Genomic DNA, 24,236 nt, shown 5'->3' with positions numbered 1-24,236 from the left:
CTTCAGTATAAGAAATAGAAATGGCAAGAAAGTACGTCTTGTTCCTGATGGTAATGGGAAAGCACATTTCACTATTAAATGTGATGCTAGCTGTAGGTGTTTCATAGGTGTCCTGTCAGGTTAAAGAGGTTCTCTTCTATTACTAATTTGTTGAGGGAGTTTTTATTATGAATGGATGTTGAATCTTGTGAAATTTTTCTGTATCTATTGAGATGATTCATAACTTATTACTCAAAACTACACTCTTCACTTCTGGTTTCATATGGAAGGAGGTTGTAAGTTGCCACTCTGTCCTAAGCAACAAGTAAAAAGGTGAACAGATGGAAAAGTCAATGCCTCTTTTTAGGTCCCTAAGAGAGGGGAGGACACAGGACAAATTGGTGCCCCCAAGACTGTAGAGACAAACAGGTGAATACAGGGAGTCATGTTTACTGGAGCAGAAACTACGTGGGAACCAGGGCCAGGGGTAAGCAAACCAGAACTGTAATTGATGAAATGCTGGAGGCTCAGTGTGGAATCTGAGTTAAAAAGCCCAGTGGCCCAGTTATAAGAGTTGTGGAAATCACTATGCAAATAAGTTGTAATAAACCTGGCTCCAGTGAACACTGGCCAGTAATGTAGTTCCTGGGTCTCTGTTCTTGAATCACAGCCATATGCATTGTTCCCATTGGAGAATTCCCTATTTATGGAGAGTCTCACCTCTAGAATTTTGTTCTTATCAGTCTTCTTTTCTTCCAATATAGGTAATATTAGAGCCTTGAGAAATAGGTGATTTTGCCTTGAAGACTGGCTGTTAATGATGCAGTACTGTAAGGATCTCATATTTTTTATACTTTTTCAATGTTACTAACCAGTTAAACAAGGTTTGTTAGTGTATGCTGTTTCAGGTCAGCCTGCAGGGGCAATGGGGCACAGAAAGAAATGGAGTGGAAGTTTGGGCAACTGACTTCTGGTTTTATCATTCATTGCCTGTTTAAGGAAGGGAGGATTCCTGGGTTTTCAGTCTTAAAGCAAAGAAACAAATGGGTCTGGAATAGATGAATGTTGAGTCCTTCTAGCTCCAAATTCTAAGTCCTATACCAGAAAACAAATGTAGTGGTTAGGTAATATATTAATATAAACATTGTTATATATTAAACTTTTTATATAAAATCTTTATAAAATTAACATTCTAGCTAGCAATCCCTTCATTATTTCTGGTTTATTAACTTTATATAAAGGAAATATAAATGATATAGAAACAGAACATCTAAATAGTAAAGACACAAGCATTAACCAAACTTTTTTTATGGTAAGTACTCTTTATTTTAAAAAGTTATACATGCTAGAAAAAAGCATAAATGATACACGTAAACAATTGTTTACCAAATACTTTTCCTTGTAAAGGTGCAAATGATTTTTAAATGTAAACACAAAAGTTGCCAAATATTTTTTTGGGGCGAGAAGAGAAGGTTATTCCTTTTGTGTAGATAAAGTCTTAAAAGATTTTCCCGCAAAAGGTCTATGAACACAATGACAAAAAAATTTCAACCACTGAAATTTTTAGCATTTTCTCCTTTTTAACTTTTCTCCAAAAAGTGCAATGTGAGAATAGTAGCAGTGACTTTATAGAATGAGGATAATATATAGCTGTATAAAAGAACCAAGATATTAATAAAATGCCTCAGCTTGCTTTATCCCCCTTCCCATGTACTATCCTGTGAACTGAAGAAGTCATTCCTTGGCAGCTGTGATTACAGGTGAGCTTCAGCTTCAGCAGCCTGAGCATCAAATGTAAGTTGCACAACAATTCACTGCTGGGGAGAGCACATTTCTCCCTGCTGGTCCTTGGTAGCAATATGCAAATCAAAAGGAAAGTTGCTTCAGTCAGTTGGTAATGTTTTTGAGTAAAAACATGCAGAGTTACACATGATTCCATAGGGGGATTCTCAAGACATACTGTTTTGTAGAGGCACGCAGTAGGGCTCTAGATCTAGCAGAAAACAAGATGCAAAGTTCCACTGATGAAAACTTTGAGTCCTGCTTTTATTGATTTAATACTCCTTTTAAAAAAGATTTTCAAGTCTTCTGGGGCTTAGTGCAAGAAAGATGGCTAACTTACACACTTTGCATTCCGATCTTTGTCACTGGAGTGGATGGAGTGCCTAGAAATAATAGCTAGATCACATATAGCCCTTCTCCCCTTATTAGCATTTTCAAACCTAGTATCTTAAAAATAAAATTTCACTGCTTGGAATATTTTATTTTGGTTGGGAGGAAAGCTAAAAAAAACACCCACCATGATAAATTAAAACCAAAAATAAATATTCTGCACAGAAATGAACATTACTGTGCAAAGATGGCATCCTACAGGTGAAGTACTTTGTGTTTCCATAGTTGAGGCACCGGCAAAGAATAAAATTTGTTCGTGTTTCCCGAGCTGTAGAAAGCTCCAAAGTCAAGCGCTCCAGAATCCAGTGGAGCATACACAGCTGTCTTCTAGACGTTCACCATATGTGGGACTCACAATGTGTCATTTTAATAACTCCTACTCCACCCCCCAGCCGACGGTAATTCATCCCGCCATATAACCTGCAAAGAAAGAAAATCAGATTTCTAACTGAAAACCATTTTTTTCCATAACTAAGATGATAATAAAACATGTATCTATGTTTTATATCACATTATTTTTAGCTTTCAAACTTCGCTTCCAAAGATTAGGAGCTGGAATTGTGAGCACTAGCAAGTGGCAGAATTATTTTAGATGCTAACTGAAATGCTATCACTTATAGGGGACTGTTTTATATCTACTACTTTTTGCATCGTGACTATGACTTTACACCTAGACTGATTTCTTATACTTATACAGAACCCTATATACTATAATTTTGGTCCTGGCTGTATTTTCCCACCCAGGTTTCCCTTTGCCTAACCATCAATTATTTGTTTTTCCTGATTTGAGAGAAACAGCAATCAGCTGCCTCCTGCACACCCCCTACTGGGGATGGAGCTTGAAACCCAGGCATGTGCCCCTGACCAGAATAGAACCTGGGACCCTTCAGTCTGTAGGCCAACACTCTATGCACTGAGCCAAACCAGCTAGGGCCTTTCGTATGAACAAAACTGGACGTAAGTAAAGTCAGCAGCATCTAGTTTGTGACATGTAAACAAGATTATCGTCAAATTAAGGATTTCTATAACTACTATATTTAGACAGTTATCTTTCAACAGATAATTCTATTTAGTGAGAGTTATTGAAAAACAAGTCCTTATATAGGATCATAGTAATTATGAGGCAGAAGTAAATGTCTTACAGCTTTCTTAACTTTAGTGGGAATCTGAGTATGTGGAAGGAACTATGCCCCAAGAGGGAGGCTCCTATTCATGAAAATCTGCCATTATATCTCCCTTACCTGTACTAGGCTTTGCTAGATGTTACCTTTGCAGTGAGGACTTCCTGAGGGCAGGGAGTTCTGTTTTGTTCACTTTTGAATTCCCAGGGTCTACAACACTCAGTGCTTCTTTACTTAATGAACAAGGTTGAAACAAAAAGGGCTACAATGTCATTCGTCTGGCTTAGCCTTACAGAGCCAGGAGAAAGATGCAGAATCCAAAAAATGATGACTAGACAAAGAACTTAATAAATTACTTAGTTGAATCTTATAAACAGATGAGAAATCTGGGTGGGTAGCTACAGGCACAAAATTAGAAAATGTATACTTAGAACCCAACGGGATGGGCTGTGAGACTGCCCCTTTTGGAGCAGTGGCTATAAAATAGACCTCAGCTTACCTTTCACGGCCATGAGAACACCTTTCAGGATGTCTGCTGCCTCAGATCTCATGTTGATACCTGTGGTTGATGTGCAGCCTCAACCAGAGATGCCTACCCTAGAATTTGTTTAGGCAAAGAGGCTCAATTTACTGAAAAACAGGCCTCAAATTGTGTGGAAGGTAAAACTTTCCTTAAAAGGCTGGTATGAGGTACATCGAACTATCAGTATTTTTATATAGTTAATTCTTAATTCTCAAACTTAATATATTTGATATTTTAAGTTCTTATGCTTTAATATGCCAGTGTTTCTTAGACATATAAAATATGTGATTAAAGAATTAAAGCTATGATTTTGAGTTTAGAGGTTTAAGAGAATTTTGCTAAATTTTAAAATAAATGCATGAGCCACCTGATTTTGTAAGAAACACTTAAGTGCTTAGCAAGGATTTGTTAGACAATTAAAGATTTAAAAGCAAAGTAAACCCTTAAGATGTAGCCTCCTCCTAAAAGTGACTTAAAATTTACTAGACTTTAAAATAGAATAATAATATATTTTAAGTAGATTTTAAAAGCTCAAGGAAAAAATATTGGTTTTAAATGAAATATTTTTTAAAGGTAATTGCAGTTTGTTTTTACTGGACACTGAAAAACTGCACTGAAAGATGAAGGTCGAGGTTCTAATTGGAACTCGGTCAACCTGCTTAGGCAAGTCATTTTCTTCCTCCGTGCCTCCTCTTCCTCTGCTAAACATGATGGGCCTAGAGAGACACCCCCCGACCTCGTTTCTGTCATTCTCAAGTATAAATCTGGACAGTTACCATGGAGAAGAATTTTGTCAGATGTCAGCCACTTTAAAGCAATTAAGTTAAAATAAACCACCAAATATGGGTAACTTCATCTCTCTTCAAAATACTGCAAGAGATAATTCAGTGCGCCGATACCTGATTTTGACAGTCATGGCTATCTCAAGCCCATTATTTTCAAGGCAACAGTGAGGTGATTCATAACATAGCTGCAAAGTTACCTCCATGTATTGGCATCAGGATCAAAAACTTCAATGGTCTTCAAGTATGTTGTGCCATCAAAACCTCCTACAGCCATGAGTTGTCCATTCACCACCGCCAGGCCAACCTATAGGACCAAAACACAACGTCTGCTAAAGAAACTGATCTCTGGGGAAAATGCAGAATGGTTTCTAGATAAATCTCTTTAATAAAAGATAATTCTTTATAGCCTTACCTTCTGGTTTGCTTGATTTGTTTGGTTTACTTATTATTTAATAGATTTTTGTCTGTGTTAGAGGAAAAAACAAAAATCTATTAAATTATGGGAACTAGAAAATTTTATATTCAAGTAGGATATTTACAGAGTTCAAAACATATTAAATTTTAGAAAAAGCATTCACTGGGAATGAACTAGAACCTCCAAACTGCTATATTTCTTTTGGTATTTGCCTGTTCTAATCCACTATCTAAACTGCCACAAAAGTTACCTTTAAACCAATGCTGCAGTAATATAGCATTGCTTCTAGTCCCAGACAGTGCCGTACACTTCACGCATCTGTGCTTTTGCACACATTCCCTGGCCGCTGTTTTCTCTCTTCAAGAACATCTGTTCTTTCACGAACTAGCTCACATGTGCCTTTCTCTGATAAGCCTATTCTCCCATGCTCTCCTTTAATGCACAGGCCACTACTACAGATTTGTCTTTTTTATCATTAGCTGCAAACATTTTCTTTCACTAAACTGGAAGCCCTTTGAGGGGAGGAGTCATATCATACTCAATTTTGCTTTCCCAGCACACAAATATTTGCTAAACAAGTGAAAATAAAATCAACAGAATGTAGCAGTGAAAACAGCAGGACTGTAACTAGATGCTGTTGAGTACCAGTAATAAAGAGCCACAGCTATGTGAATGCTTTCACTTGCTGAGCCACGAAGTGGTGTTCCGATTTGTGCAAATCAGAATGAATTGACTTTTATCCTCAGGTCACGGAGCCTTCAGCCACTGCTGGGTTCTCCCACCTGTTGTGCTACATGGATGGACTCCTGACCGGATCCAGTTTTCTAGAATATGACACAGGCCAGCGCAATCTGCCTATACTGTAAATACAACACACGCAAACCAGTTTGTGGAGACTGGTGGTGGGGCCAGAACATTTATACTGGCATGCAAATTCCTTAGAATATTACTTAGAAATATTAGGTAGAAATATTTAGCCCTAATAGATATGGGATGAATATGGATGAAATTAGATGGTGGTAGATAAAACAGGGAGATGCCTTTCAGATGCAACTTATACTAAATTATAAAAAATAAATCTCTAAGGTATGATGGATATATTTAACTACTTGAGACACAGCAATCAAAATAAAATTTTCCCTGGTACAAAATCGCAGGGATTGTTTTGTCTGCCCTGCACCTCTGCACTGTCCTGATGAGTTATGTGATGCATGTCAGAGTCCTGCACAGCCCTCTCTTGGTGCTGGATTTTCAAAGTTTTTAGTAGCTGGGCACTTACTCCACTACGGCGGGATGTCATAGCCACCACTGGAGACCACTGGTTAGTTCTGGGGTTGTATCTCTCCGCACTGCTGAGCTCCGTAGTGTCGTCTCTGCCTCCCACAGCATAGATCATGTCCTGATACACTGCACAGCCCAGGTGTTTCCTCCGGGTCCCCATGGGGGCGATGGTGTGCCACCTGTTCTCCTGAGGATTGTAGCGCTCCACTGCAGGGAAAAAAAGCCAGCCGTTTCCTCTCACCTCTAGTTTTCTGCACAGCCACTGAAACTTTGTGATAACACACATTTTCAATAACCTGATTTTTGCTTCTGAGGACTTGTATGCCATTGGACAACAGCGCTATACTTTCATCAGGGGCTGGTGTCTTCCAGGTGTGGAGGGTAGAAAGGGCAGGTGTTGGAGTCAAGGTTCCAAGTTTTAGTTCTGACTGTAAGACTCATTGGCTGGGTGACTCCTGGCCTCACTCTGTTATCTTTATGATCTATTAGCACCATTTTGTACTAATAATTTATTGTCTTAAGACAACTATCACACTCTTGCCTATATTCCTACTGCAGTCATTCTAAGCCATTGAAGAGAAGATATTTGACAATGAATATATCTGAGTGCCACATTGACAACATCCTTAGGTACAAATATCCATTATCTTAAATAGAAAGGACTAACACATAAACCAGTTTATAGCTATTAAGTTTTTATTTATCCCTAGACTGATATAGAGGGGTTTTTTTTTTTTTGTATGCTAAGGAGAGATGGTTGGGGGAAGGGAACTGGTCATATTAAGAAAACAGTTCTTTTATTCATCATAAATTCCCAGCAGCTTGTACAGCAGAGGGAGAAAGACATATTTTGAGAATATACAAGAAGACTGGTTGCCCAGGGAGCTAAGAGTTGCACTCTCCTAGAGGGAAAAGAATATTTCCAATAAATTACAGGGTATGCCTGACTTATACTTTTTTAAAAATACGTTTCTATTGATTTTTTTTTTTTTTTTTAGAGAGAGAGAGAAAGAAGAGGGATAGAGAGATAGAAACGTCAATGAGCGAGAAACATTGACTGGCTGCCTCCTTGCACACGCCTCTCCTGGGGGCCCAGCCCACAACCCTGGTATGTGCCCTAACCAGGAATTGAACCTTGACCTCCTGGTTCATGGGTTGACACTCACTGGGCCACACCAGCCAGGCACCCGACTTTAATACTTTTTGTAGGGAGACTCTCCTAAGGAAAACATGTTGCTTCGGGGGAAGCAGACTGACTTTGGAAGGGACCAACCTGTGTTGAGTGGGGATGTCCCATCAGAGCCACCTACGGCATATAAGAAGCCTCCTAACACAGCCACAGCCACGCCTAGCCTTCGGGTGCTCATGGAAGCCACTCGGGTCCATTTGTTCTCCTTTGGATCATACCTGCAGTGAGAGAAACCACAGACGACATGTCGCATGTTTCCAGTAAGTGATATGTTTCGTAAGGTGTGAAATCACCGAAAGATGCTGGAGACATGGACATGCGACGGTCAAATGCACAATGAGAATTTAACACACTTCACTAGTTTTACGGGGAAAAGCTTAGACCCAGTGCCTGTGTCAGTTATGAGCTATTTGCACTCAGACTTCTGATGCCACTGCGAGTGCTCTGAAAAAGACACTGTCCTTTGCCAAGCTGACTATCAGATCCTGCCAAAAGGAAGGACTGGACATCAAGGGGAGCAAAGGGAACCTGCTCCCTCTGCTCGCCTCCCTTGTCACTGTGGTTTCGGCAATGGCCCTTCACTCTGTAACTTCCACTTCTAGCCCTTTCTGGCACTTCCATAACGAGCCTTCTTGTATGCTGGAGACCACTCCTCTGGAGCCTCAGATAAGAGTGCCCGTGTTCCAGGCACCCACTGCTAAGAAACTCAGCGATGAAGAGCAACGGAAAACTACTTTTGCTCCACCCTGTATTTTGGATATTAACTCCTTGCCAAATGTATGATTTGCAAATACCTTCTCCCATTCAGTAAATTGCCTTTTCATTTTGATGGTTTCTTTAGCTGTGCAAAAGCTTTTTAGTTTGATGTAGTCCCATTGTTCATTTTTGCTTTTGTTTTCGCTGCCTTTCTAATTCTGATGTATGTAGTGTTTTCATATCTTGCATAATTTTCCTAATGTCTTTTAGCACATTTTGAAATATAATCACCACTCATTTCTCAAATGTTTCCCATAGAACAATTCGGTTCTCGACCAAGTTGTACGACCTGACAACCCTTTCATGCTGATTCATCAGCATGACAAAAAGCGTCTCTCAGGCAACAAAGGAATGCTTTTGTTGCTGGCAATTATACGATTAGCCCAATTTTAAAACATAAAGAAGCCATCAGGAGTGCTGATGTTGCTAAGAGTGTGAAAGAAGCAATGACGGGGGAGAAAAATGTTGACTTGGATAAAGGAAAAGCAGTTAGCCAGTGACAGTTTGGGAGGCAGTGACATATGAAAAAGCAAAGAGGCTGCATGCTGACCTGAAAGACACCCCGGAACGAGTGCTGAAAGTGATTCCTTTAAGGCTAGTAGGGGGTGGTTCGGTCAATTTAAGAAAAAAAGTGTTTGCTTGAAGATTAAACAGTACATTAGACATGTACTGTATATAAGAAAGGTTAAAACGGAATCAATCATTTGGGGGTCTGGAACAAATTAATTCAATTTACATTATTTCTAATGGGGAAAAATGATTCGTTTTTTAACAAATCGCTTCTCAAATAGCCTTCTGTAATGAATTAAGTTTGAGAAGCGTGGTTCCACTGTACAGTAGCTGATTAGTTTTGGTCTGTTCTGTAGGTGTGTCTTGTGTGTTTATTGTCTACAGAGATGTTATTCTGCTTCTTATGTTAACTTTGTATGGGATCTAACCTCAATACTTTGCTGTTGCTGATTTTTATTTTTTAAATCTATATTTTTATTGATTTCAGAGAGGACGGGAGAGATAGAAACATCAATTAAGTGAGAGAATCACCGATTGGCTGCCTCCTGCACACCCCCACTGGAGACAGAGTCCACAACCAGGGCATGTGCCCTTGACTGGAATCGAACCCGGGACCCTTTAGTTGGCAAGCCAATGCTCTATCCACTGAGCCAAACCAGCAAGGGCTGTTCCTGCTGAGATGTATCCTACTTTTATCTTGGCCTTCTCTTTTCATTTTATCTGCTGTCCTTATCCTGCTCGATTTTGATTCTACACTCAAAGTGTGGGCTCTGTATGGGAAGGTCATTCTGGCTAGTTCTCAACTGGGGTGGTTTTGTGCTCCCTCCCCACTCCCCCACACACACATTTGCAAAGTGTGGAGACCTTTGGTTGTCACAAGGCATGTGCTAAGGCACTTAGTGGGTAGAGGCCAAGGGTTCTATTAACCATCCTACAGGGCACAAAACAGCCCCCCACAATAAAGAAGTATCTGGCCCAAAATGTCAGTCGTACTTGAGGCTGAGAAACCCCCTTCTAAGTCCTTCAGATCTAGTTGTAGGTCCCTTGCATTTGCTCTATAATGGGAATAAGCAACACCCTTCTTAGTTCCACCTGTTCATACATTTCCCCCTCACGCATTGGCTATTTGGGGTTTTTTCTGTTCTTAGCTCTGTTAGACTTCAACAACTGCTTTTCTGTTTTCTCCTGCACAGACAATGATATCATGCAGGTCTTGTACCTATTGGTAGCTTCCTTGGCTTATTTGTATTTTGGAATTCATGGGGATACCCTTTCCCCTAGTTTATTTTAAATGTCCACAGGGCTTTGTTTTTTTAATTGTGGTAAAATATACATAAAATTTCCCACTGTAACCATTTTTAAGTGTTGAGAACATTCACATTATCATGCAACCAAGCTCCATACTTTTCCATAGTGTTTTAGCTTTGCTATCTGTTGCTGTGTTTATTTTTATGTGGGAATTTGGAGAGATTAAAAAATTATGCTGTTGCCCTAGCCAGTTTTGCTCAGTGGATAGAGCGTTGGCCTTCGGACTCAAGGGTCCCGGGTTCAATTCCGATCAAGGGCATGTACCTTGGTTGCGGGCACATCCCCAGTAGGGGGTGTGCAGGAGGCAGCTGAATCGATGTTTCTCATCGACGTTTCTAACTCTCTATCCCTCCCCCTTCCTCTCTGTAAAAAATCAATAAAATATATTTTTAAAAAATACATTTTTAAAAAATTATGCTGTTGCTTTATCTTTCCAGAATACTCTTGCATGGTTTTTAAAAGTGAAGAAATAAGTTTACTGACAGATAGGATAGCTTTTAAGAGTTACCTACAATTTTATTTAAGACAGAGTTAAACTCTTAAACATGGTAACCCAACTAATAAATGCCATTTCAAAAAATTCTGGAGTCATGAGCATTTCTTTTTAAGAAGTGAGGATGAAATATGTCTATGTTCTTACCAGTAATCATAGCACATGAGACTCCAAATCTAATCTCTAGGACAGAGTGAGAAAAAACTAATATATAGAATGCAATTTTAAAATGATCTCAACTTAATTTAGGCTCATCAGTGAAGCACATAGTTTGAAAAACCAAGTAATACCTTTCATTTTCCTAGACTTTAAGATCAACTGAAAACGTTTTCCTTAAAGCCCATGGGAAAAGTACCAAATGGTGGATCCCCTAGTGTCCTAAATTGCTTCTTTTAAGGAGCCCTCTATATATCTTTTATTTTTTAAAATTTATCTGTATTGATGAAAGTATTACAGATATCCCCTTTCTTCCTCCACATTGATGCCCTCCACTTCACCCCCCTCTAGGCCTTCACTGCACTATTGACTATGTCCATGAATTATGCATATCCTATATAATAAAAGCCTAATATGCTAAGTGTTTGATCTCTTGACTGTTAGACTAGTTGCTATGACCTGCACTGACCACCAGGGGTCAGATGATCTGACTGGTAGGTTAGCTTGCTGCTGGGGTCCGGCCAATCGGGACTGGGCGAGAAGGGCCGGACACGCCCTGGAGCCCTCCTGCGGTCCCTCCCCAGCCCGATAGTGCACCGGTGGGGTCCCTCAGCCTGGCCTGCTCCCTCTTGCAAGCTGGGACCCCTCAGGGGATGTCGGAGAGCCGGTTTTGGCCCAATCCCCACAGGCCAGGCCGAGGGACCCTCGTGCACTGGGCCTCTAGTATGCATATAAAGTTCCTGGTTAATCTCTTCCCACCCTCCATATGCCTTTTAAAACTTGAAAAAAATTACCTCTCAACAATGTTGAGGCAAGACACACCATCCTGGCCACCGACAGCGTAAAGAAATCCTCCAAGCACTGCCACGCCAACACTTGTCCTGCAGGTGCTTGTAGGAGCCACGTCACTGCTCCACTGGTTTGTTTTGGGGTCATACCTGCCGAGAACATCAAGAGCAGAGTTTGCCTCACACAAAGGAAGTATGGCTATGTTTACATGTTCACTGACATAACAATATCTATGTTCTTCCCCCTAAATATGACTAATAACTAAAGCATATGAAAGTCTCATTTATGTTTTTGTTTTAATTTTTAAAGAGAGGGAGAGAGAGAAACATGGATGAGAGAAACATTGATTGGCTGCCTTCTGTACCCACCCCTACCAGGGATCGAACCCTCAACTCTGGTATCTGCCCTGACGCGAAATTGAACCTACCACCTTCTGGTGTACTGGACGATGCTTCAACCAACTGTGCGACACCAGCCAGGACTATGTTTTTGTTTTTAACTCATTTTTACTTAAAGAAGTTACATATGAATGTAATTTTTTTTTCAGGATGTTATATATAGAGAGCTAAAGTTCCCTTTGAATTACATTTGATTTCTGGTCTCTTCCCATTTTGGTGTATAGCCTACAAGACTTGTCAGTAAAACACTTTAAAATAGGTATAGCCCTGACCGGTTTGGCTCAGTGGATAGAGCATCAGGCCGTGGACTGAAAGGTCCCAGGGTCAATTCCGGTCAAGGGCATGTACCTTGGCTGCAGGCTTGATCCCCAGTAGGAGGCGTGCAGGAGGCAGCTGATCAATGTTTCTCATCGATATTTCTAACTCTCTATCCCTCTCCTCTTCCTCTCTGTAAAAAATAAAAATAGGTTTTTAAAAATGATGTCTTTTTCTATGAGTGGACGTATCTCCTGTTTTAAAAAAAAGGTATATATCTATCCACACATATATTCTTTATATGCAAGCATGTTTTTGTTGCATAAATAATACCATTCAGTAGGCACTGTTTCCGAAGAAAGAAGAGCATGCATACCCATAGAGAAAGAGGTAGGAAAGAGGATAGCGTGTCTAAGGACCAGCGAGTAATTTAGTGGGTCTGCAGTAGCACGTTTAGGGAACACTGGTGTGCCATGGAAGACAGACTTGGAAGAACAGGTGGAGGTAAGATCAGAAAGGACTTGCATGTCATGCTAAGTGGTCTAGGCTGCCAACTGGTGCCACAGATGCAGTACTAAAACATTAGGATACTACCTGTATCCTAATGAACATCCCAAATGAAACTATATGAATTGTACAGAAGCAAAGTTCACATTGACCTTACTTACCTTTCAACACTATTTAGATAAGAGGATCCATCATGGCCTCCTACCGCGTATAACAGGTCATCAAGAACACTGACCCCAACGCCACATCGCCTTTTGCTCATTGAAGCTACCATTCGCCATTCATTGGTCTGGGGGTCATATCGTTCTACACTGGAAATGGCATCTCCACTGCACCAACCACCAACTGGAGAAGTAACGAAAATGGTCAGAATGCCTGTCCCAAAGCACAGACTGTACCACTTACTGCCAACCTGTAAACTGTGACCAGTGCTTGGATTTAACACGTTGACTTTTACTTAGTCCACTGGAATTGCTAAAATCTTTTATTCCTAATTAAGTTAGTATTGGGTCCATTTTACAGAGACAGGCAAGGATATCAATTCAAATGAGATTGGGAGATACTGTGACAGAACAGAATACTGAATTTAGCTAGAAAGCTTGACTGTTGTTTTTATTGAGCTCTGTGATTTTTTTTTTTAAATATATTTTATTGATTTTTTACAGAGAGGAAGAGAGAGGGATAGAGAGCTAGAAACATCGATGAGAGAGAAACATCGACCAGCTGCCTCCTGCACACCCCCCACCGGGGATGCGCCCGCAACCAAGGCACATGCCCTTGACCGGAATCGAACCTGGGACCCTTGAGTCCGCAGGCCGACGCTCTATCCACTGAGCCAAACCGGTCTCGGCGAGCTCTGTGATCTTTGAAAAATCCTGTAAACTACCTAGTTGTAAAATAAGAAATAAAAACTTTAAAGTGAAACAAAACACATGAAACTGCTTTCTAAAGCACCACACACTACATAAATATAATGTGTAATTAAGAGCCAAAAGAAGAACCATAATTCAGAAGCCTGTTCTTTTTGTTTTTACTCTGTTAGGGGGAGGGATTCTGGCTCTTCTCATGATCTCTTACTAGGTCCTCTTGTAACTAAAAATAATTCAAAAATTCTTATGATTTATTTACAAAATATTTTGCTTTCTTTTAAATCTGTAATCTGTACTGAATTCTATAGTTTGCAACATATTATTTTTTAAAATTGATTTTAGAGAGGAAGAGAGAGAAACATCCATCCGTTGCCTCTGGCACACACCCCTACAGGGACCAAACCCACAACCTGGGTATGTGCCCCACTGGGAATCAAACCGGTGACCTTTCAGTCCAAGGGATGATGCTCAACTAACTGGGCCACACTGGCCAGCACCCAACATAACATTTTAGATTAAGAAATGTTTTAAAGAAGTTACATTTTTCATAAGCTCATAACAAGTTCAAACTGAGTTCCATAAAGCATCTCTGAGTGGTCCCTGAAAGCATGGTTATTTGAGATACATCTGTTATTCTTTCAAACCATCTCTATTTCAATCCAAATAAGAGCTATATTCTAGAGTTTAAAAAGTGAAGTCTAAGGATACCTTAACCTCAAAACGTTTGAAAGCTACTGTTTTCTAAGGGGTTTCAACAACTTCTGGAGCTAGACTAAAATAGTAATGTTTCTAACCTTCTAGACTTGAAAATTCATTTCTTTATTTCAGATCTCAATGTGCACACATTTTTATTTTATTATAGTTTCATATAAATCAGGGTATTAAACTAATACTATGTATCCCTTTCCAGCAATATTTTCCTTAGGTACACTGATTTTCTAAAGGCCTGTGTTTTTCTTTAGTGTCAAAGAACACAGTTGATGAAGTAATATTAATTTGATTTGGAACCAAGTGATCTAATAAAAAGCTGGTTTTTATGACTTCCATTATAAAATTGTGTCTGAGGTTTAATGATCAGGCTATTTGATTTGTCTCAAACGCTCATAACCCTCACAGTTGGAGCCAGATTTTATTCTGGAATTTAAGATGTTTTCTCTGATATTAAAACTACTGGCATATATTCTAGAACAGAATTCAAATTAGGACTCACAAAACTTAGTGTCATTTAGTATTAGTTAAATATACTGATTTAAATGAAACCTGATTTTCCTTAATCACGATAGGTGGGTGATAATTTCTCCCTAGTCTTCCTCAGGATCAACAGATTCAGGGGCAGACAATAGGAGCAAAATGATACAGCGTAATGTTGCCTTGGGCTGCATCTAGCCAGTAAAGGTAGGAAGGAGTATAAATAACTGTTTGATGTAAGATAATGTTGTGGTTTTTTTTTAAAGTTTCATGTAATTATGAGGCAACTTGCACATTGGTATATAAATTAATGCATATGACTCATTTGAACAAAACACCCACTGCAATGTGGCTTTATTTATTTATAAATAGATTTTAGGTAATTTTCCCAATTTGCTCTTTATATTCATAAACTTAAAAAAAAACACACCTCAGAATTTATTTATGTATGGACTCAAATACAAAGTTCCATTTATTTTCAGTATTGAAAGCAACACAACAAAGAGGAATTAATCCACTAATTTTTAAATCTAACACAGTCTTACCACGAAACTAGCCTTAATAAATAAAAACACATTACTAGTTACCAAGTTAGACTATTCTTGAGACTCTCTAAGGTTTTGCCTGTGCAATGCGGTTTTAGGTTTATACAAACAGAGAATACCAGTGTTGGATCAGGAGGTAAGACTCAAGTTACATGACAGTATATGTGTTTCTTATGACAGTGGATATCACAACTGTCCAAAGGACTACTCACTTGACAGTTTCTCTAAAATGTTCAGTTTAGTCACCATAATTAAGATCCAAACCTGCAAAAAGTACTTCCCCACAGCGGATAGGCTTCCGTGGTCTTGTCCTTGGTCCTTGCATTAGTGGTCGTTCTTGGGGCAATAGAAGATAGTTTTTAGCCTCATCTACCAAGTCTCTGTGGAGAAAATTCTGCCTTTATTTCAAGTGTCTAAGTTGGCAAAGGGATCAAGCATAAATCAAACCAAATCCTGAATGCCAGCCCACATTAAAAAGGGTCACAAACGTGAGAGCAATGATGCCAGTCACACTCGGAGTCATGGACTGATTAGTATTTCCATTATGACTTCATATCGCAGTGCAAATGTACCTCAACATGCTGGGGGCCAATAATAACTTATGGAAAACTAAAATTACAACTAGATTACCAGCCTAGTTATTGCTTTCTCAAACTTTATTAGATTCTACAGGATACTGGCAAAGTAGCACATCACAATACATTAAAAAACTAATGGGATGAAATACTGGAAATTCAGTCCTCTCTTCTTCATCTCCTCCTCTTGACCGGAGCCAAGAATAAAAATCTGTTAAATACTCTGCTTTCAGCAGTAGGAAACACACTAGTTAGGCAGTAATAGAAATAAGGTAATAAAACTAAGTCAAAAATTAGATTGTTGCTAAAAAGAAGCATGGTGCCATCATTTAATATTGATTTGCTATTGATTTGCTATCTGGTACGGTCTGAATGGTTTCCTCTCAACAAGTCCACTGAGGGTGAACAAATGTTTTTTTTCTGTCTATTAAGGTATTTTATGAGAAGAACCTAGTAATTGTACCTGCTAAGAAACATCCTAATGCACACTACTTCTGCATGTACTTATTTCACGCGAGTCCTATGCGTAGCGCAGTGCCTGACTAGTGCATATCCATCTGTTACTCTGTCCTCTCTCAACTCTAAAAGTGTTTCCTAAATTATACTATATTTTAATTTCTCTAGTTATTGTATGTTACAGAGTATTTTCTCCTGCTGGACTAGTCCTCAGGTATGACCCAATAATGCACTTCCTATATATGGCTTTGCTAAGCTCCTCTGCGTTTATTTTAAAAACAAAACAAACAAAAACCAAAAAAATCTGCCCCGATGAAGAGCCTTTTCTAGCTTCCTCAGCCTTAAAAAGAGACTGTGATCTCCTAATAGCTGTTTTTTGGGGTTTTTTTAATTTTAAAAAAATATATTTTATTGATTTTTTTACAGAGAGGAAGGGAGAGGGTTAGTGTTAGAAACATCAATCAGCTGCCTCCTGCACACCCCTACTGGGGATGTGCCTGCAACCAAGGTACATGCCCTTGACCGGAATCGAACCTGGGACCCTTCAGTCCACAGGCCAACGCTCTATCCACTGAGCCAAATCGGTTAGGGCCTAATAGCTGGTTTTTAATTAGGTTTTCAGGGGTTCCTAGAAAGAGTACTATAGAGCTGATACTCAGCTAGCCAACCCACCATTAATAATAACAGCAGCATTTACAGCCATGTGCTGTACGGCACTAGCTCATTAACCCCCACCGTAGTCTATGAAATCGGTGCTATTACTGTCCTAACTTTAGATGAAGAAACCGTAGCAGAAAGAGGTTAAAGTGACTTGCCTAAGGTCACAGAGCTGGTAAATGCTGACGTCAAGATATCAGGAAGGGGCTTCTTTGACAAGTGACTGCACCTTTACTTTCTGCATCAGAATCAGTACAATCTGATTTCTATTTTATGCACAAGGGGCACCTTTGTATTGTTTCTTCGGATTTCAGCATCCATAATTCCTATGGTTTTCCTGCAGGTACTGTAAATATCTGGGGGGAAAACTGCCATTTTTCTGTTTTTAAATTTAAAAGACAAAAATCTAAAGCCCCTCTAACATCTGTTAAAGGGGCAGACTTTAGATTACAGAAGAAATGCAAATGCATCTACATGTCCTTCCTCTGTTACAGGGATTCCTGATTTTAGAACATGTTTCTTCAGTGTAGGTTAAGGAGTTCTGAGTACTAACTTGCTCTTTTATTTTTATGGACCATGGTAGGAGAAAATGATTTAAAACACCACATGGCTTCAGATTTGAACCTAAATCGTAAAATCTGTCAAACTGGGAAAAGTAATTTATTAAATTTCATATACATCATAGAGATAGCCCTATAACATAGGTGTTTTGTTTGCTTTGTAAAAGCATTTATAAAGCTACTTCATAAGGGTGGTAGACCTTTAACTTAGTCCACAGTCTCAGAAAACAAGGCCAGTCCTATCCCTAATTGGGCATATATGATGAATGAAAATGTGCTCCAGACACACTTTTTGACAGAACCAATAGTATTATTTACCTCAAGAAGAAATATATTAGCAGAGACTTACCTCTTCTAATTCAAGACTGCATTAAAATCTCAGAAATCTACATCCTTATTGGCACTTCTACACCAAAAAACACAATACATTAAAAAACTAATGGGATGAAATACTGGAACTTCAGTCCTCTCTTCTTCATCTCCTCCTCTTGATCGGAGCCAAGAATAAAAATCTGTTAAATACTCTGCTTTCAGCAGTAGGAAACACACTAGTTAGGCAGTAATAGAAATAAGGAAATTAGGAGAAAACAGGAACTCTTGGTTGTTGCTTTTCCCCTGACAGGGCCATTCATACCTGCATTCTTCATCACTCTTGATGAGGGGATCAGAGCCCACGGTGCCCACCAGGAACTTGGGACTGAGCAAAGGCAGACGGACATGCTGGAGCACCTATGAGAAAATAAACATGCTAAAGGCTCGAGAACCCATCTGCCAGGTTTTTAAGAGAATAGGTGCTCCCCTATTGTATTTCAAATGTTTGGGTATCAAATGGAATCAACTTACCAATTGATCTAATTAACATATAATGAAGAGGAAGGGAAGGCATAAATACTAAAACTAAATTCAATTTATTCTAACCACCAACTCAGTAATTAGAATAATCAGAAAACAAAGCACACTCATACCACTGTGGAATGTTACTTGAAGCTTTCAGCAATATATTTATTACTAGAGGCTCGGTGCACGAAATTTGTGCATGGGGGTGTGTGTCCCTCAGCCCAGCCTGCACCCTCTCCAATCTGGGACCCCTCAAGGTATGTCCGACTGCCTGTTTAAGCCCGATCCAGGTAGGATCAGGCCTAAAGAGGCAGTCGGACATTCCTCTCACAATCCAGGACTGCTGGCTCCCAACTGCTTGCCTGCTTGCCTCCCTGATTGCCCCTAACCGCTTCTGCCTGCCAGCCTGATCACCCCCTAACCACTCCCCTGCCAGCCTGATTGATGCCTAACTGCTCCCCTGCCAGCCTGATTGCCCCTAACGGCCCTCCCCTGCAGGCCTGGTCCCCCACAACTGCTCTCCCCTGCAGGCCTGGGTCCCCCTGAACTGCTCTCCCCTGCAGGCCTGGGTCTCCCCCACCCCTAACTGCCCTCCTCTGCTGGCCTGGTCACCCCCAACTGCCCTCCCTTGCAGGCCTGGTTCCTCCCAACTGCCCTCCCCTGCTGGCCATCTGTGTCCACATGGGGGCAGCCATCTTTGACCACATGGGGGCAGCCATCTTGTGTGTTGGATTGATGGTCAATTTGCATATTACTGTTTTATTAGATAGGATAAGCTCTTCTACAATTAGCTTATTTAACTGGAATTTAATTAAAAATCTAGAAGAATATCCTATTAAACTGCTAAAGCCTTCAGTCATAATAACAAGAACATCAAACATTTCATTTAGTGACCACTTTTGCCCCATGTTGTCCCTTTATTCTTCAAAATGGCATGAGATTTCCAAGCCATAGGGAAAGGAAGCAGGACAGTCACCTTCCTTGCCCTCTTCTGTTCATTTTGTACCATTTAGGTTTTGACCAGCTTTATAGCCCAAACCTAGAGTTGATGCAAAATAGAGAGGAAGCAAGGAGCAAAAAGTTTATGATAAACAAATATCTCCTTGATTATTTGGAAACAGATGGTCTTTCTTATAGTCTAATATAAGGACAGTGAATGATACCTGCTTTTTTTTTTTTTTTTGCAAATCAAATACATATTATGAAAGCAGTTACTTAGAGAAGCATTTCCTTTATACCTGGGGTAACTGAGGACGTCTTTCTTGGATACTGTATTTGACCCAGGCCATCACTGCATTGAACACCTGTTCTTCACTGCGAACATTTAGCTCATCACTAGATATTATATCAATGAGTTGATTGGCTGGAAGCAACATGAACTCTTCACTTTCCATCACCTGTTCAAAGTGAGGTAAGAAAAGAAAAAAACCTGTGATCATATTTAATTTACTGGTTCAATATTTTTCTTAAGGGTTATGAAGCAAAGTTCTATTCCACAATAGAGCTGAGGTTCAAAACAGTGGAGAAAAGTTTAAAAAGAAACAGATGGGCAGACTATGGACAATGAAACTAGCATGTACAATACTACAATGGTGGATACAATATTACACATTTGTCAAAACGCACAAAATGTACAACACCAAGAGTGAACCCTCATGTAAACTATGGACTTTGGGTGATAATAACATGTCAATGTAGGTTCATCAGTTGTGACACATGTACCCCTCTGATGTTGATAGTAGGGGAGGTTGTGTATGCACGTGTGTGTGTGTAGAGAAGGGGTATATGGGAACTCTACTTTCTGCTCAATTTTTCTGGAACCTAAAACTGCTCTAAAAAATGTTTATTAATTTAAAAAAGGAAACAAAGGAGAGTACAGGGGACACAAAACTTGGGGGAAAATAATAATTTATGATTCAAATAATTTAAGACAAATGACATCTTTTTTTCCTAAAACAAAGTATCAAAATTAAAGTTTACATTCAAAGTAAACTAAACTATACCAAATTATAACTCCAGAAATATAAGAAGCATATAAAAATTCAAGAATAGCTTCCAGAGTAAGATTGGTACTGATAGAGCAGTGTCTGGGGTAGAAACACCAAGGGGCCAGTATAAAAAAAGAATAAGGGTGTCAGCAATTTTATAAGCAAGACTAGATATAATGAGAATCAGAACCAGGAAAACCTCTGAAGACCAACACACTCTCATATTTACCTATACCAGTATGTCTATCTCACTGATATGTGTGTGCATACATTACATATATTGCTACACACACACCAATAATTTATCTTTACCCAGGGCTAGGGAACTGTCAGAATGGAGAGGCAATGCAACAAGGATATCACCTTGTCGTGCATGCCAGCCGTAAGTCCCAAAAGCTTGTAGATCTTGCCATGACTATGCCGAGTACAAGGGGCAGGGTGCAACGCAGGAGGGAACGGTAACCGCTACATTCCATGTGGTTTGTTCTCTCACGCAGTACACGTGCTACGTGTGATGCCCATGTGTGCAGGAAGGATCTAGTAAAGAAGTCAATTCCTACCGTGTGACCTCTGATGCAGGTGATGTATTCTCTTGGGACAAGGTTATTTTCATGCTCATCAAAAAGAATATTTCCCAGAATATGAGATAAGCCATTGCTATTTGAATATTTGATTAAGAATGTTTTTCCCAAGTACATTAGAAAAAAATGTGCATCGCAAAATAAAACAGTTTCAGGCCATAAAGTCAGCTATTCTTATAGTAGAAAATACTAATGAACATTTTAATTTGTATGGCAAAAAGTTTCAATCATCTGAGTGGGAGACCTTCTGGGGTTCAGGAAATTAAATAGGTAACGTTTACATTTTAGCTAGGTTGCTTAGCTAGGTAGCTTGGTTAGAACGATTGCATTGTACTCTCTGTGGCAGGACTGTTATTAGATTTAGCAAATAAAAATACAGGACATACTTACACTAAAAGTTATTTGTTGTTTACCTGAAATTTAAATTTAACTGGACTCCCTGTATTTTATCTGGCAACCCTATGTTGGGGGCTAGAAAGGCCAGAGCCAAATTTGGGGCCTCACTTCAAATTACATGTGCTGGCCTTCACAGTGTGCAAAACTTAAGCCATGGCTGCATCCTACTTTCCTCTTTTCTTTTCACTCTGATTTCTTTACTCAAGTACAAGTAAGGTATCAGATATCTTTGTGGAGTGCCTTAACATTCTTTGTGGATCTTGTCAGAGCGTAATAATTTTTCCCAACTTAGTATTATAAACCAAATGTTATGTGTCAATGATCACCAAGTTTAAAGTTTATAAGTGAACCACCATGATATTAAATAATGATATTAAAAATGATATCACTTACTGGAAACATCAGATGGCAAGAAGACATGAAAATCTGTGTGAGAAAATATTTGTTTGGCACTAAGGACAAAGAGTAAGAATAATACTTTTGATAAACAAAGTATGCTTAAAATGTCACTTCTCCTTTTTCACCAATAAGAAAAAGATACTGTCTGCCATTAGGGCAAATCTACAACTGACATCTATCCTGGAACCAAACAACCAGGTGAAGAAAATAATGCCTTGCCTGGCCAGTGTGGCTCATTGGTTGAGCATCAACCTATGAGCCAGGAGGTCACGGTTTGATTCTCGGTCAGGGCACATGCCAGGGTTGAGAGCTTGATCCCCAATAGGGGGCGTGCAGGAGGCGCCCAATCAATGATTCCTTCTCATCATTGATGATTCTATCTCTCTCTCCTTCTTCCTTCTTCTCTCTGAAATCAATAATATATATATATGTATATATATACACACACATATATATATATATATATATATGGCCTTAAAATATCTGCTTTCTCAAATAAAAGTTTACAGGAGATCTGCATTTTAAGTCCCACACTATTATGGGAACTTCTTTCATTGATAAAGTTTTTTTCTGGTTTTCTGTTTCTTCTTGAGTCAGTTTTTGTAAATATGTATGTATTATCTCCTTCATGAAACAATCCCACACACCTAGCTTTCCTCTTCTATCTATTCTCAGGTTCCTCTGCCAGCTGCTCTTGAGCTAACCCATCCTTTAGTATGGGAAAAAAATTAGGGCTTTTTTCTTCTTTCTCCAAATTAGGTCACTTCATTTGCATTGATTGTTTTTTTTACATTGTTTATGGTGCTTTTGTTATTTAAAAGTTTAAAATTTTTATGTAATCAAATTTATCAATTTTTTCTTTTATGGCTTCTGGATTATATCTGGCCTAAAAAAATTAAGCTGTAGTTTAATTACTGTGACTTAATTACTATGTTTATGACTCCTACATTTCAATCGAATCCTAATCATTTTTTTTTATTGATTTCAGAGAGGAAGGAAGAGAGATAGAAACATCAATGAGGAGAATCATTGATTGGCTGCCTCCTGCACGCCCCCCAGTGGGGATCGAGCCCACAACCTGGGCATGTGCCCTTGACTGAAATTGAACCCGGGACCTTTCAGTCTGCAGGTTGATGCTCTATCCACTGAGCAATACCACCTAAGGCCTCATCTCTTTCCTAAGATACAGACTCATAAACAGAGGCCTACTCAATAGCTCTATTTAGATATGTCACAAGTGTCTCAAACTGAATATACTTAAATCGGAACCCATGATCTTACTTCCTCAAACATTTCCCCTCTCCAGTACATTTGTAGTACAAATTTCTAAAAATGGGATTGCTGAGTCGTGTGTGTACAATAAGTCTGTAATTTTGATAGGTACTGCCAAATTTCTTTTCAAAGGAGTTGTATCAATTTATACTCACACTAGCAATGTAGCTATTTTCCCCATGGCCTTATCATTAGGGTTTGCAATCCAACTTCTGAATATTTGTAATCTGGTAGATAAAAAAATAGTACTTTGTATAGTTTTAATTCATGTTTCAGTTATTATGAACAAGCTTGAGCAGATATTCATATGCTTAAGGGCAATCTGAATTTATTATTTTATTGCTCATTTTATTGGTCTTGGTTACTGACCAATAGGAGCTCTTGATTTATTAAGATCATTGCCTGTGATATGATTTGCAAATATTTGCCCCCAGTTTGTCTTTAACTTATTCTTTTGTTTTACCATGCAGAAATTTTTTAGTTTTATACAGTCAAATCAATATTTTTTTCTATGCCTTTTGGATTAGTCAATTAAGCCGTCTTTGCTTCAAAATTAGAAAGGAATTGATCCATGTCCTCTAATGTTTTCATGGTTTCATTTTGTATTTTTTAAGCCTTTGAGCCATTAGAGGTTTTCCTGGTGAACAGAAGAGTAATATTAAAGTACAAAATGAACCATGTCTGTCCTTTGCTCAAAACACTTTAATGGTTAAATTTCAAATTCTTAACATGGTCTATTAACTCCAGTGCAATCTGGCTCTGTTCTTTCTGTAAAATCATTATGTAACATCCTCTTTTACTCTCTGGGTCTCACTAGATTTCTTTCCATTCTTCAAACTAGTTATGCTTCTTCATGTCTCAGAATTTTGCATGAGCTGTTCTAGAACCACAGTTAAATCTCTGTAACACACTGTTAAATCATCCAGGGTTTCTTCTTTGTAGCATCTACCGCTGTAACTAATTGTGTAGTTGTACATTCACTGGCCACCTTCCCTGCTGGATTCTATACACGAAAACAGACGCCAGGGGTCTCGTTTACTACTGCAGCCTTTGTTCCTAAGCCCAGTGGCTGAAACATAGTAGCTTTACAAATATTGAATGAATAAATGAAAAGTAACAGGTTTAATGAAAATTCTTTTGATAATATCTCATTTCATTTTTTTTCTGATTACTCACCAAATAACCTCTGACCTATAATTTATTCTGCTGAATAATCCATATAATCAGGAAGGACATGCTTCAGGTAAATGACTGATAGCAGACACACATCTCCTTA

The 24,236-nt window shown here is 39.1% G+C and overlaps 1 protein-coding gene across 2 annotated transcripts in view; it reads right to left on the bottom strand.

The window, feature by feature from the left end:
* Window positions 1-1,287: 1,287 nt before the first annotated feature.
* The window catches only part of KLHL20 (kelch like family member 20), a 35,193-nt gene continuing 12,244 nt past the window's right edge, over window positions 1,288-24,236 (bottom strand). The window contains exons 4-13 of one of the 2 annotated variants that reach the window (XM_028152041.2): window positions 21,683-21,715; window positions 19,563-19,721; window positions 18,122-18,216; window positions 15,504-15,619; window positions 12,799-12,982; window positions 11,483-11,626; window positions 7,550-7,683; window positions 6,275-6,483; window positions 4,778-4,884; window positions 1,288-2,571 (exon numbers count right to left, since the gene is read on the bottom strand). In XM_028152041.2, coding sequence (XP_028007842.1) covers window positions 2,487-2,571; window positions 4,778-4,884; window positions 6,275-6,483; window positions 7,550-7,683; window positions 11,483-11,626; window positions 12,799-12,982; window positions 15,504-15,619; window positions 18,122-18,216; window positions 19,563-19,721; window positions 21,683-21,715 — 1,266 coding nt within the window. In that variant the 3' untranslated portion in view covers window positions 1,288-2,486. The remainder of the gene's footprint in view (window positions 2,572-4,777; window positions 4,885-6,274; window positions 6,484-7,549; window positions 7,684-11,482; window positions 11,627-12,798; window positions 12,983-15,503; window positions 15,620-18,121; window positions 18,217-19,562; window positions 19,722-21,682; window positions 21,716-24,236) is intronic. The other variant, XM_054711737.1, reaches the window with a different exon arrangement.

This window comes from Eptesicus fuscus, chromosome 22 (genome assembly GCF_027574615.1).
Source record: "Eptesicus fuscus isolate TK198812 chromosome 22, DD_ASM_mEF_20220401, whole genome shotgun sequence".
Taxonomy (NCBI): domain Eukaryota; kingdom Metazoa; phylum Chordata; class Mammalia; order Chiroptera; family Vespertilionidae; genus Eptesicus; species Eptesicus fuscus.
Note: the sequence above shows the minus strand (reverse complement) of the source record. Positions and strands in the feature narration are given on the sequence as shown.